General features: G+C 41.5%; 1 protein-coding gene across 1 annotated transcript in view; it reads right to left on the reverse strand.

Annotated features, from left to right (window-relative positions):
* mdga2a (MAM domain containing glycosylphosphatidylinositol anchor 2a) overlaps window positions 1–15,691 on the reverse strand; it is a 51,736-nt gene that overhangs the window by 34,245 nt on the left and 1,800 nt on the right. The window contains exons 2-4 of the mRNA XM_068737236.1: window positions 7,209–7,348; window positions 3,538–3,712; window positions 1,819–2,015 (exon numbers count right to left, since the gene is read on the reverse strand). Coding sequence (XP_068593337.1) covers window positions 1,819–2,015; window positions 3,538–3,712; window positions 7,209–7,348 — 512 coding nt within the window. The remainder of the gene's footprint in view (window positions 1–1,818; window positions 2,016–3,537; window positions 3,713–7,208; window positions 7,349–15,691) is intronic.

Here is a 15,691-nt window from a genome sequence, read left to right on the forward strand (position 1 = left end):
CGGTGGACCTCCTTCTCTCTGTCACGACGACAGCTGAGACAGACAGGTGAGACACACAGGTGAGACAGACAGGTGAGACACACAGGTGAGACAGACAAGTGAGACAGACAGGTGAGGCAGACAGGTGAGACACGCAGGTGAGACATGCAGGTGAGACACGCAGGTGAGACAGACAGGTGAGACAGACAGGTGAGACACGCAGGTGAGGCAGACAGGTGAGACAGACAGGTGAGGCATGCAGGTGAGACATGCAGGTGAGACAGACAGGTGAGACAGACAGGTGAGACACGCAGGTGAGACACGCAGGTGAGGCAGACAGGTGAGACAGACAGGTGAGACACGCAGGTGAGACAGACAGGTGAGACACGCAGGTGGGACAGACAGGTGAGACAGACAGGTGAGACACGCAGGTGGGACAGACAGGTGAGACAGACAGTTGAGACACTCAGGTGAGACATGCAGGTGAGACAGACAGGTGAGACAGACAGGTGAGGCAGACAGGTGAGACAGACAGGTAAGACAGACAGGTGAGACAGACAGGTGAGGCAGACAGGTGAGACAGACAGGTGAGGCAGACAGGTGAGGCAGACAGGTGAGACAGACAGGTCAGACAGACAGGTGAGGCAGACAGGTGAGACAGACAGGTCGGTCCAAAGATTTGTCCTCTGTAACGCGACGGTTCAGAAAGCCAGAGATTGCTTTTAGATTTTGGGACAAATATGTTTCTCCTGACTGGAGTTTCTAGATGTGTTCTTGCGCTCTTATCGAGGTCGATACCAACGCTCAGGACAGATGAACGTCAGAGAGTCAACATTTAAACTGTAAAGGTTAAACGATGCAGAACTTTGTTTTAATCTCTGTTGTTTCATCTGTTCAAGGACGACAGATTATCATTAAAATATATATATTACAATAACATTCATGTTTTATTAATGTTATTATAATATATATTACAATAACATTCATGTTTTATTAATGTGCACTGTCCCTACCAAATAAAACAATGAAAAATAAATAAAGTGAAAATATAAAATATTTAATACTTTTTAATCTTAACAATCTAAGACCTCGTGACCTTCTGCTCCAGATGCTCTCATACATAGAAACATTATTATATACGTAATATGAAGAGTATATGATGAGTATTTCATCTACTGAAGGTCTTTAGTTCGACTGTGTTTTAACATAATTCATCAACATGTTGATCAGTTGTTAATTATTAATTTAAGTGCATGTATGAATACCACAATGTAGAAATACTCTATTACAAGTAAAAGTCCTGCATTTAAAATCTTACACACGTGCAAGTGTATAAGTATTATCAGTAAAGTAAAGTATCTAAAGTACTCTAAAGTGTAAGTCCGATAGATTCCAGAGACGCATGGCTGCGACCAGCACAACATGTTCTACGTTTTGACCACAAATGGTGAATAAAGAGTAAACATTGTGGGAATGGGAGCAATTTGTTTGGAAAAAACACAGAATACTTTTCATGCTCTGCTCCACTCTGACCGTGATGTCATCACTCTAACACTGAATATTCCGTGCAATACACACCCATTATAAAATGTGAAACGACCCAAAATGTTCCTGAAACTCAATCTGTGACTTCATGAAAACTGTGCTAGCTATCAAAATGTCCATTTGGCTCAACAACATCCAGCGGTTTGTCTACGTTTATTTAAACTTTAAATCATTGTTCTACGTTAAAGTATGGCTGGTCAACATGGGCCCAAAGTTCACTGTTATTTTAGCTCTCTTCACGAGAAATGTTACGATGACCATAGAGCTCACAGAAACAGAAGTGAGTCTCCTCACCTGAGTGAAGAACGGTTCATAGATCTCCACGCCGGCGTCGGAGCCCTGAGTCAGCGCCTCCCGTCCTCTCCTCCAGCTGTAGAGCACCGGAGGGTTGGAGGAGGCCACGCAGCGGAGGAACACCGTCCTCTCAAAGTAGAACTGCTCCTTAGACTCACCCACACTCTGGTGGACCGAGATCACCGGGTCATCCAGATCTGAGGAGGGGGGGGGGGGATATACATAAACATATAAATATATTATAAATATATAAACATATCAATATATTATAAATATATAAACATATCAATATATTATTAATATGTAAACATATAAATATATTATTAATATAAATATATTATTAATATATATACATGTGACATTTAAAAACAAACAAATATAAACATTTCTGAAAATTTAACATATGGACATATAAATACATAAAAATATAGATACATGAACATATGAAGATATAAATACATAAACACAATTATATACACATGTAAACTTATACTTACATATGTACTTATAATATATACAGGTGGAAACACTGACACCAGCTAAAGTTTGTCTGAATTTACAGATTTTCATATTCTATAAACAGCGTGTCAGCACTCCTGTGGTCGGGGTAATTACTGCTTTTTAATTGGCTGGAAACACAGCGAGCGATCAGCTGACGGCAGCCGACCAATCGGGTTCGTCCGTGTTATTGAGTCCGCCCACCAGCGGAGAGGATAACGGTGGCTAACGGTCGCTAACGTCCCTCACACAGCGAACACATCAGGATCTGAAGAGTTAAACGCTTTCTTCTGTTTCCTCCTGCAGTTTCCTGTGAAAGCCTCTGTGCCCTGAAGGCAGCACTCAGTCGCGATGCGTTCAGGTACCACTTAAATCCCTGTAATCCCAGTAAGAAACACGCTCCAGGATATTATGGCTGTTACACAACGACACGCTCACAGCTTGCAGGTATTCTTCGTTACTTTAGGAGGAAACTTTTTAGGAGACGCACAAACATGAGAGATAGAAAAACACCCCGAGGACGTTTGTGTACTGGGATTACTGGGATTTAGTTCATCCCAGCTGGAACAACATGAAGGTGAAACATCTCATGAGCCAGCAGAGCTGCAGGAGGCTTCGTCTCCACATATGTAGGTCGACAACAATCAGACACTAACAGCCACTGGAAGTTAAACTGGGAATAAAACCAGTTTCATCTCAGAGTTATTTATTGATGAAGCTGAAACACTGACTTTCAGCAGGTACGGTTCCATCTGTTCCAAGTCCCTGTGCTAAGATAAGTGTATCCAGTATCTAAGCTAAGATACCCCTTCCCCCTGTTTCCAGTCTCTACGCTAAGCTAACTGTTTCACCTTGTTTCAAGTCTTCATGGTAAGCTAACTGTTTCCCACTTTTTACAGTCTCTAAACTAAGCTAATTGTTTCCCCCTGTTTACAGTCTATATGCTAAGCTAACTGTTTATCTTTGAGTCCAGTCCATATGCTAAGCTAACCATTTCCCCCTGTTTCAAGTCTTAACTTAGCTAAAGGAACTGTTTAACCCCGTTTCCAGTCTTTAAGCTAAGCTAACCGTTTCCCCCTTTTTATAGTCTTTACGCTAAGCCAAGCAAACTCTTCACCCCCGTTTCCCGCCCAAAGCTAAGCTAACTGTTTCCGCCTGTTTCCAGTCTTAATGCTAAACTAAGCTAACCACATGTGTGCATGTTTCCGTGTGTGTTCTTACAGTAGACGTCGACCCGTATCGACCGGATGGCGGGGGATCCCAGTCCGTTCTCAGCCTTGCAGTAGTAGCGCCCCCCCTGGTGGCGGCTGATGTTCGTGATCTTCAGAGTTTCATTCAGCAGCGTCGAGTCAGTCTGACGGTCCGAAGCTCCGCCCGCCGTCTTAGTCCAACGAATCTGCACAGAGGGTTAAGACCGGTTTGAACTAGTTGATATTGAACTAGCTTAGACTAGTTGACACTGGTTTATATTGACCAGTTTCGACTGGTTGACACTGGTTTAGATTGACCAGCTTAGACTTGTTGACACCAGTTTAGATTGACCAGTTTAGACTAGTTGACACTGGTTTAGATCGACCAGTTTAAACTTGTTGACACTAGTTTTGATTGAACAGTTTAGACTGGTTGACACTGGTTTAGACTGGTTGACACTGGTTTGGATTTACCAGTTTAGACTGGTTGACACTAGTTTAGATTGAACAGTTTAGACTGGTTGACCCTAGTTAAGACTGGTTGACACTGGTTTAGATTGACCAGTTTAGACTGGTTGACCCTAGTTAAGACTGGTTGACACTGGTTTAGATTGACCAGTTTAGACTGGTTGACACTAGTTTAGATTGACCAGTTTAGACTGGTTGACACTGGTTTAGATTGAACAGTTTAGACTGGTTGACACTGCTTTAGGTAAGAGATAATATTTGACGACTGCGTGTGTGTGTGTGTGTGTGTGTGTGTGTGTGTGTGTGTGTGTGTGTGTGTTCAGTTAGAAGTCTGAATGGATGCCAGCCTGCAGATTAACTCCACGTATGTGTTTCACATTTGTCCTCATTCAGCATCTGTTGGTCACATTTCCATCATCATCATCATCAGTCTCTCTTGTCCTTTTTGTATTTAACTACTGATTTTTCCACTAAAATCAGATAAAAATAAAATATCTACATAAATATTGACATAAACATGTATAGCTATATACATCTATATATACTGTATATATATATATATATATATATATATATATAGATAGATATATACATCTATATATATAGATGTATACACTTTGTGTGTTTTATGTGAATCTGACCTGATAAACACATTCTGCCTCATCAGCATTTTTTACACCCTGATTCTTTCAGTTCCACCTGCTCCATTACCTCCCCCCTCTCTCACTTGGTACAGCCCCCCCCCTCCATGGTACAGTCCTAACACATATCCAGCTGGACCTCTGTCTATGTACATTAATATGTGTGTGTATTAAAGACTAATGAAGTATGTTAGTCTTTGTTACATTGAGATTAACATGACAACTGTTGTGTTGTTTAGTTTAGATTGACCAGTTTAGACTGGTTGACAAAGGTTTAGATTGACCAGTTTAGACTGGTTGACACTGGTTTAGATTGAACAGTTTAGACTGGTTGACACTAGTTTAGATTGACCAGTTTAGACTGGTTGACACTAGTTTAGATTGACCAGTTTAGACTGGTTGACACTAGTTTAGATTGAACAGTTTAGACTGGTTGACAAAGGTTTAGATTGACCAGTTTAGACTGGTTGACACTGGTTTAGATTGACCAGTTTAGACTGGTTGACAAAGGTTTAGATTGACCAGTTTAGACTGGTTGACACTGGTTTAGATTGAACAGTTTAGACTGGTTGACACTAGTTTAGATTGACCAGTTTAGACTGGTTGACACTAGTTTAGATTGAACAGTTTAGACTGGTTGACACTGGTTTAGATTGAACAGTTTAGACTGGTTGACACTAGTTTAGATTGACCAGTTTAGACTGGTTGACACTGGTTTAGATTGAACAGTTTAGACTGGTTGACACTAGTTTAGATTGAACAGTTTAGACTGGTTGACACTGGTTTAGATTGAACAGTTTAGACTGGTTGACACTAGTTTAGATTGACCAGTTTAGACTGGTTGACACTGGTTTAGATTGAACAGTTTAGACTGGTTGACACTGGTTTAGATTGAACAGTTTAGACTGGTTGACACTGGTTTAGATTGACCAGTTTAGACTGGTTGACACTAGTTTAGATTGAACAGTTTAGACTGGTTGACACTGGTTTAGATTGAACAGTTTAGACTGGTTGACACTAGTTTAGATTGACCAGTTTAGACTGGTTGACACTGGTTTAGATTGAACAGTTTAGACTGGTTGACACTGGTTTAGATTGAACAGTTTAGACTGGTTGACACTAGTTTAGATCACCTTCTAACTCCATTAGTCTTTACTATATTTTATTTAGTTTATTTATTTGTTTTTTCTTCTTTTTTTAAGTTATATTTCATCATGTGTAGCTGCATCTGTATATTCCTGTTTTTTCACAGTAAAACATCAACAAACAGACCCTCTTACAGGTTTCAGTCTGAGGACTTAAACTAACCAAAATAAATCTGTCAAACCTTCAACGTTCATTCAGTCTTCAGAGCATCCTTCACCCTGATGATGATGATGATGAAGATTATTAAGTTAAAGTTCTCTCTGGTAAACAGTGTATATGTTAATGTTCAACAAATCAAGAATGCTCGTCCTTTAATAATAAATATATTTCTATATTAAAATACAGAGTTTATTCATTATAAGAGATGCTAAATATAAGAAGAATACATTTAAATTCTACAAGCTCAGAAACCTCAGAACTCTAACTTCCTGTTCTCTTCACACACTATTAATTAATCATGAAACATTAAAATCAAATCCTGATTTCAGTAAAACAACCATTTAAAATGTGAAACCTGAGCGGAACAGAAGAGGGATGAAGAGGAGGAAGAGGAGGATGAAATGAAAATGCAGAGGAAGCTGAGCTCTGCAGTGACGCAGAGTGTGTGTGTGTGTGTGTGTGTGTGTGTGTGTGTGTGTGTGTGTGTGTGTGTGTGTGTGTGTGAGTGTGTGTGCAGATTCAGACTGTGAGCCAGCAGCTGATCTATTTATAGCCTCAACAGACTGACAGCACGGAGACCACAGAAGAAGAAATAAGAGCGATGGTGATGATGATTAAAAAGAAAAGAATTATCATATCAAGAAAGTCTCAGTTTGTTGTAGTGACATTTAGTCGTCATGGCCGTTAGCTTAGCTAGCTAGCTAGCTAGATGACTTAGCTATGTTCCAAATGTAACGTTATATTACCTGATGTGTTTTATCAGCGACTCTTTTTTATCATGGAGAGAAAGAACGAGTGAGACCTCGTTGGTGAGAGAACATCCTGTTCTAGATCGGCAATTTCACCGTCGCCATCTTGTTTTTATCAACCAGTGAACAGGAAGTGATCATATCAGGACTGAGGAGGAGTGACGTAGAGACGCCGTATACGTCTCTGGTAGAGACCTGTCAATCAGCGTGTAGCCCCGCCCCTAAATCATCCCCTGCTTTCTGGTGTGTTTGACTCTAAATGGAGCATAATGTACTAAATGAACATCATGCTGTATTGAAGAAGACTGTAAACTAGAGATTGAGACCATAAACTCATGTTTACAATGTTTACTGAGGGAATAAATCAAGAGAGAAGTAGAGTCATTTTAGACTAGACTTCTATTCAACCAGAGGAGTCGCCCCCTGGTGGACACTAGAGAGAAGTAGAGTCATTTTAGACTAGACTTCTATACAACCAGAGGAGTTGCCCCCTGGTGGACACTAAAGAGAATGCACCAGTGTTCCCAGTGTGAGGTTACCTGTGGTCGGGGGTGTCCCGTCACCAGACACTGCAGCTCCAGAGTCTCCCCCTCCCTGATGGTGTAGACTCTCTCGCTGTAGCGCTCCTCCTCCACGTTACAGGTGTGACCAGAGTGCACGATACGCACTGTAGGGGGCGCTGTGGAGACCAGGACACACAGGGGTTAGTGAGACCCACTTTCATCTTCATCACACCTTCACCTTCATCACAACTTCATCTTCATCACACCTTCACCTTCATCACTGCTGGTTCTGCAGTCTCTGTACTTCCTGGTTCATGTTCTGTGTGGGTTCTACAGTCTCTGTACTTCCTGGTTCATGTTCTGTGTGTGGGGTTCTACAGTCTCTGTACTTCCTGGTTCATGTTCTGTGTGGGTTCTACAGTCTCTGTACTTCCTGGTTCATGTTCTGTGTGTGGGGTTCTACAGTCTCTGTACTTCCTGGTTCATGTTCTGTGTGGGGTTCTACAGTCTCTGTACTTCCTGGTTCATGTTCTGTGTGGGGTTCTACAGTCTCTGTACTTTCTGGTTCATGTTCTGTGTGGGGTTCTACAGTCTCTGTACTTCCTGGTTCATGTTCTGTGTGGGGTTCTACAGTCTCTGTACTTCCTGGTTCATGTTCTGTGTGGGGTTCTACAGTCTCTGTACTTCCTGGTTCATGTTCTGTGTGGGTTCTACAGTCTCTGTACTTCCTGGTTCATGTTCTGTGTGGGGTTCTACAGTCTCTGTACTTCCTGGTTCATGTTCTGTGTGGGTTCTACAGTCTCTGTACTTCCTGGTTCATGTTCTGTGTGGGGTTCTACAGTCAAGAAATAAAAGAATATGGAGTTTCGGTGTTCAGCATCTTCCTGCTTGTTTCACTCTTTGTATTTTTAGTCTTCAGCTCTATTTCTGTCTGAGATACTCGACTGTGACTCGGTCGTAGCAGGAAACGAGGAGAGAGGAAGAAACAAGAGGAGCGGGGGAAACAAGAGAGGAAACAAGAGAGGAAATGGAAGGAAACAAGAGAGGAATTGGAGAAACAAGAGAGGAGGAAGCAAGAGAGGAGAGAGGAAGAAACGAGACGAGGGAAGGAACCAAAAGAGGAGGAAACAAGAGAGTTGAGAGGAGGAAACAAGAGAGGAAACGAAAGGAAACAAGAAAGGAAACGGAAGGAAACAAGGGGAGAGGGGAGGAAACGAGAAGATGAAACAAGAAAGGAGGTATGAGGAAAAAAGAGGAGAGGAAGAAACGAGGGGAGGAAACAAGACAGGAAACGGAAGGAAACAAGAGAGGAAAAGGGAGGAAACAAGGGGAGGGGGGAGGAAACGAGAAGATGAAACAAGAAAGGAGGTATGAGGAAAAAAGAGAGGAGAGGAAGAAACGAGACGAGAGGAGGAAACGAGAGAGGAGAGGAAACGAGAGATGACAGGAGGAAACAAGTGGTGAGGAGGAGAGGAGGATGATCTGGTTGTCCTACTTTTTTCACTTTTCTATTTTTAGATGGCAGTTTTTTTTTCTCGTCCTCCAATGACTCGCTGACGTCATCAAACCCCAGAACACACACACACACACACACACACACACACACACACACACACACACGACCCCCCCCCACCTTCCCAGCATGCACTTCCATCAGAGACCAAGAGAACCAGAACACTAGAGTTTAAACTATAGAACTTCAAACAAAGTAGAAACAAAGAACAATAAGAACAATAGAAGTGAAGTAGAGTTTAGAGTCCAAAATAAAACATAAAACAAGAGAACCAGAAGAGTTAGGTTTAAATAGAACATCAATAGAACACGAGTAGAACCACTGTAGTTTAAATAGAAGCTTCATTAGAACATGAGTAGAACCACAGTAGTTTAAATAGAACCATCATTAGAACATGGGTAGAACCACAGTAGAGTTTAAATAGAAGCTTCATTAGAACACGAGTAGAACCACAGTATTTTAAATAGAACCTTCATTAGAACACGAGCAGAACCACAGTAGAGTTCAAATAGAACCTTCATTAGAACATGAGTAGAACCACAGTAAAGTTGAAATAAAACCACAGTAGAGTTTAAGTAGAACCACAGTAGAGTTTAAGTAGAACCACAGTAGAGTTAATTAATTGATACGTTAACGCAAAATTAATGCGTTAACTTGCCCAGCACTAATATATCTATATGTATATAATATATATAATATATTTATTAATATATCGTCTAATTTAGGTGTTAGGATGAGGAGATGGGACGAGGAGACGGGACAAGGAGACAGAACGAGGAGATGGGACAAGGAGACGGGATGAGGAGATGGGACAAGGAGATGGGATGAGGAGAATGGACAAGGAGACGGGACAAGGAGACAGGACGAGGTGACGGGAAAAGGAGACGGGACAAGGAGTGAAATAAGTTATTTGTAGTAGTTAATGAAACCTGTTTGATGATTTAATTCATAAAGAAAACAGAGAACACAGGAGCTGATTTGAGAACTGTTCTGAAGGATTTGATCCTCAGGTCTGAGTTCATTCAGAGATCATCTTTCATTCATTCATTTATGTTAAAAAGAGAGGAAGAAGAGAGAGGAAGAGGAAGACAGACATGTCGTGTTGACAGGCAGTGATGTGGACATGGAGGGAGATGAGGAGTCCCTCGTCTGAAGCTCACAGGCAAAGAAAGTGACAACAAAAGGAAGCAGAGGAGCAGCAGAGTCTGAGTCCAGTCTGGAGGGGGACCCTTAGTCCAGTCTGGAGGAGGAACCTGGGTCCAGTCTGGAGGAGGACCCTGAGTCCAGTCTAGAGGAGGACTCTGCTGCTGACAGTGAGTCTTCTGACCACAGGGCTGGCAGCTGTAGGAGCTCTAGAGACTACAGTGTGGAGAAGATAAAGGGGTTTCTGAAGAGAACTAAAAGTGTAAAAGGAGTTAAAGTGGAGGAATATGTCTCTGACAAAGAAAAGCTCTCCAGCTCTGTCAGGTCACACATGAGCAGTAGAGACAGAGGAGGAATAACAGTGAAGGAAGGCTTCAGACTGAAGAAAATAGTTCAGAAAATAAACAAAGAGTTAAACCCTGATGGTGGCGATGAAGTGCAAGTCAAAGACTATGTTCTGTTTTCATTTTTTTATTTATTTAACCGTTTTAAATGTAAAAGAGACCAGAACCCACATGCTCACAGCACTGGCTGCTTCAAGAACCGCTGGTGAACGGAGCCAGGATGGACATCCAGGACGACACGACTCCAGGCCTCAGCAGCATGCTGTGCTCCTCTGAGACCACCACCCTGAGGACACCGGTGGATGTAACCAGTCCCGGACTGACAGCGGCTTCTCTACTCGGGCTGAACTCCATCCGGCAGAGCATGAGGATCCTGAGCAGGTGAGCAGAGAGACTGACGGAGGACGAGGCTGAGATGCTGCAGGAGCACGATGGAGGAGAGGAAGCTCCTGACTCCACAGATCCACTTCCAGATCTAGGATTTATTCCACATCTGAATGGGGTCTCAGGACCCTTATTTAATGGAACAGAGTCTGAACTCTTGGACCTCCACACAGTGAAAGTGAAACTGTCTACACAAACTGAACCAGAGAGAGACACTGTGTGGACACAGAAACTGAACATGAACAGTATGAACAACAGTATGAACAACAGAATGAACAGTATGAACAACAGTATGAACAACAGTATGAACAATATGAAAAACAGTATGAACAACAGCATGAGCAACAGCATGAGCAACAGCATGAACAACAGTATGAACAACAGTATGAACAGTATGAACAACAGCATGAACAGTATGAACAACAGTATGAATAGTATGAACAATAGTATGAACAACAGCATGAACAGTATGAACAATATGAACAACAGTATGAACAGTATGAACAACAGCATGAACAACAGTATGAACAACATGCAGGATCTCATTGAGAAATGGTGCAACAATGAAGCAGAATGTTGTGAGTCTGTGGATGAACTAACATTCAACGAACCTTTTTTTAAATTTGTGTTTATTTTAATGCCATGGCAACGATATTTTGTTCTTCCATGTTGTTTTAAGAAAATAAAGGTTTCTAAAAATCAAAATCAATCTCTCTCTCTCTCTGTGTGTGTCTCTCTTACCCTCTCTCTCTCTCTGTCTCTCTCTCCCTCTCTCTGTCACTCTCTCTCTCTCTCTTTCTCTCTCTCTGTCTCTCTCTCTCTTTCTCTCTCTCTGTCTCTCTCTCTCTGTGTGTGTGTGTCTCTCTCTCTATGTCTCTCTCTCTCTCTCTCTCTCTCTCTCTCTCTTCTCTGTGTGTGTGTCTCTCTCTCTCTCTCTCTCTCTCTGTCTCTCTCTCTCTCTCTCTCTCTCTCTCTCTCTCTCTCTCTCTCTGTGTGTGTCTCTCTCTCTCTCTCTCTCTCTCTCTCTCTCTCTCTCTCTCTGTGTTACGTAAGCTCTCTCGCACTATTTATGGAGCCAAGGATTTCTCAGAGGAAGCTGCAGAGTCAGTGGGCCGGCTAAAAATAACAGCAGACATCTGATTGGCTGACATCACGGGGCTCCTTCTGCATACATAATGATAAGGAGGAGGGGGGTGGAGGGGCAAAGAAGACTGAGATGGTTCTACAATGTCATTTATGTACGTCAGAGGAAGGACCAATCACTGAGAGGCAGCTCTGAGTCTCCTCCCTCTGATTGGTCGCTTACGCGATGAGGTCGTCCATGAAGTGTTTGAGAGGTTTCAGGTCCTTGAGCTTGTTCTAGAAGTCCTTGAGAAGGTTAAAGCGGTTCTTCACAAGTTCCAGACATTCTTTAGGTTGTTAAGATCCTTAAAGTAGGTTCCACAGGGGTCTTGCGTTGGGTTTCATGGGTCCTTGAAAGACTTTAGGTTTACAGTTGTCTTTTAGGAGTTACTAGAGGTCCTTGAGGAGGTTATAGAGGCCAGGTGTTCCTTGACGAGAAGTCTATACATCCTAAAGAGAGTTCCAGGGTAAGATCCATGTTTCTCGAGGAGGTTCCAGAGGCCCTTGTAGAGGTTGCTGACATTCTAAAGAGTCTTTCTTGAGGATATTGTTAAGATCCTTGAATAGGTTCTACTGGGTCTTCAAGAGGTTTCAGGGGTCCTTAAAAGACGTAAAGGTTCCAGCTGTCTTTGAGGGGTTACTTGAGGTCCTTGAGGAGGTAGTCAGGTAGTCCTTGAGGAGAAGCTCTAGACATCCTATAGGTTTCTAGGAAAAGGGTTCTTGTGGAGGTTTCGGAGGCCCCAATGCTTTTAGGGTTCCAGCTGTCCTTGAGGAGTTCCCTTCCTCGTCTTCTCCTCTGGATGAATCCAAACAGACGTGTAGATGAGTGTTTAGAGGAACAGAAGAGAGGCTGGTAGACAACCGGAGAAGTGTCCCTGTGTGTCTCCTCTCCTCCTCCTCAAACACTCAGTCTGACAGTCAGAGGAGTAGATTCATGTCTCACTGAGTAGAGAGCAGAATGCTTTACTAATAGAGTTCATATTTATCTTTGTTGTATTGCTCTTTTTAAAAAGACTGTTTATTTGTCTCCTCTATTGTTTCCTCTCCTCTCTTGTTTCCTCCTTTCCTCAATTGTTTCCTTCTCTCCTCTCTTGTTTTCTCTCCTGTCTTGTTTCCTCCTTTCCTCAATTGTTTCCTTCTCTCCTCTCGTTTCCTCTCCTGTTCCCTTGTTCCTCTCAGGCTGTTAGCTGCTGAGATGAGCAATATAGTCTGGGTGGAACTCTTCTTCCTCCTCCCCCTCCTCCTCTTCCTCTTCCTCCTCCTCCCCCTCCTCCTCTTCCTCTTCCTCCTCTCTCTCCTCCTCCCTCCTCATTAACACTATTAACACAGTAAACTCAGCTAATAGGCTGATAAACACACTTCCTGTCTGAGAGGAAACAGCTGAGAGAGAAAAGAGGAAATTAAAAACAATCAGAATGAATCCTAATGTCTCAGAGAAAGTGAAGAGAGAACGGGTTAATGATGTCATCAAAGGAGGAGAATATGTAGATTAATGTCTGCAGCTGGTGGAGCACTACACACACACACACACACACACACACACACTCTCTCAAACACACACAAAAATACTTCCTCCACCTGCAAAATACCCAGGACTCCCTTTGTGTGTGTGTGTGTGTGTGTGTGTGTGTGTGTGTGTGTGAGATCCGGACACATCTGCTACCTGTCACCTTCAGTTACCCCCCCCCCCCCCCCCACACACACACACACACACACACAATACTCCACTGTGTGTCAGAGCTGCAACAGGAACTGTCAATCAACACACGTGTGTGTGTGTGTGTGTGTGTGTGTGTGTGTGTGTGTGTGTGTCTGTGTGTGTGTGTGTGTGTGTGTGTGACAGATGGCCTCAGAATGCTGCTGTTTGGGATTAACCACGAACACACACAGAGTGATGTTAGCTCCACGTGCTAACATGTTAGCATTAACCAGCAGACAGGACGGAGATACCAGCTGCATTTAAAAGGTTTACTCTCTTTCATTATTATAATAACAGATGAGTCCATTTCTATGTGTGTCATGCTGCAGTGCAAAGGGAGGCCTGTAGGGGGCGCTGTGGTTGGTGTGGTGTTGATCACAGACCAGCAGCCAAAACAGTGAGCGAGACTGTTTGACCTTTTACATCCAAATGAGCTTGAAGAGTTTATGAGGCAGAAAATGAGCCCACATGGCTGTGAAATCACATCAGTGTCATAGCAACAGATCAGACAACACATCTGACGGCCAGAGTCAACAACAACAACAACAACAACAACAACAACAACAACAACAACACTGACTGACTGCAGGCTGCGTCATGGTGGTGACACGTACTGGTGTGAAGAGGAGCTGATGTGTGTTATCATGTGTGTTATCATGATATCATGATAACACACATGATAACATGATATCATGATATCATGTGTGTTATCATGATATCATGATAACATGATAACATGATATCATCATGATATCATGATAACATGATATCATCATGATATCATGATATCATATCATGATAACATGATATCATCATATCATGATAACATGATATCATCATGATATCATGATATCATGATAACATGATAACATGATATCATGTTATATCATGATATCATGTTATAACATGATATCATGTTATATCATGATATCATGTTATAACATGATATCATGTTATAACATGATATCATGATATCATGTGTGTTATAGCACAAAAGATATATTATATATTTTAAAATGACTAACATGTTTAATCTGACCCAGTTCATTCAAATTGAGGATTTAGTTTGAAGATTTAAAAAATAAATGACTGATATGACATCATAAAACATGACGAACTGCATTTGAAGATTAATTAAAAAACGTCAGCAGAAGCTTCAGATGTAAAAACGTGACATTAAGTGAAGCTTCCTTTTACCTCATAGAAAACAAACACACAGATGCTGCATCCTCATCTCCTCCCGCCTCCCCCCCCGAACAGGAAGAGGAATTATCAGTGAAAGCCTGAGTTTCCATGAGCTGAGAGACGTCAGCACACTAAACTGTGTGAATGTAAGTAACAGTGTGTGTGATGTAATACGCCTCCTCTTCCTCTAATCTGTGACATGTAAGATTACAGATAATCTGAGAGTTGACGTCACACAGGAAACACTGTCACTACGCTTTTATTTTGACAGTGAGTCAGAATGAGGCTCTGTATGGGAGACTGCAGCTGACAATATTACAACGTTCATCAAGTCGTCCAGCAGGTTTAACCAGCAGTAATAAACCAGCATCAGGTTTGTTTAAATCCACCATTAAAATATCACCGCTAACATATCACCATTAAAATATCACCGCTAACATATCACCATTAAAATATCACCACTAACATATCACCATTAAAATATCACCGCTAACATATCACCATTAAAATATCACCACTAACATATCACCTTTAAAATATCACCATTACAATATCACCATTAAAATATCACCATTAAAATATCACCACTAACATATCACCTTTAAAATATCACCATTAAAATATCACCACTAACATATCACCTTTAAAATATCACCATTAAAATATCACCATTAAAATATCACCACTAACATATCACCTTTAAAATATCACCATTAAAATATCACCACTAACATATCACCATTAAAATATCACCATTAAAATATCACCACTAACATATCACCTTTAAAATATCACCATTAAAATATCACCGCTAACATATCACCATTAAAATATCACCACTAACATATCACCTTTAAAATATCACCATTAAAATATCACCACTAACATATCACCATTAAAATATCACCATTAAAATATCACCACTAACATATCACCTTTAAAATATCACCATTAAAATATCACCATTAAAATATCACCACTAACATATCACCTTTAAAATATCACCATTAAAATATCACCACTAACATATCACCTTTAAAATATCAACATTAAAATATCACCATTAAAATATCACCACTAACATATCACCTTTAAAATATCACCATTAAAATATCACCACTAACATATC

This window comes from Cebidichthys violaceus, unplaced genomic scaffold (genome assembly GCF_023349555.1).
Source record: "Cebidichthys violaceus isolate CVI_PGR_0920_01 unplaced genomic scaffold, fCebVio1.0.p SCAF_77, whole genome shotgun sequence".
Classification (NCBI taxonomy): domain Eukaryota; kingdom Metazoa; phylum Chordata; class Actinopteri; order Perciformes; family Stichaeidae; genus Cebidichthys; species Cebidichthys violaceus.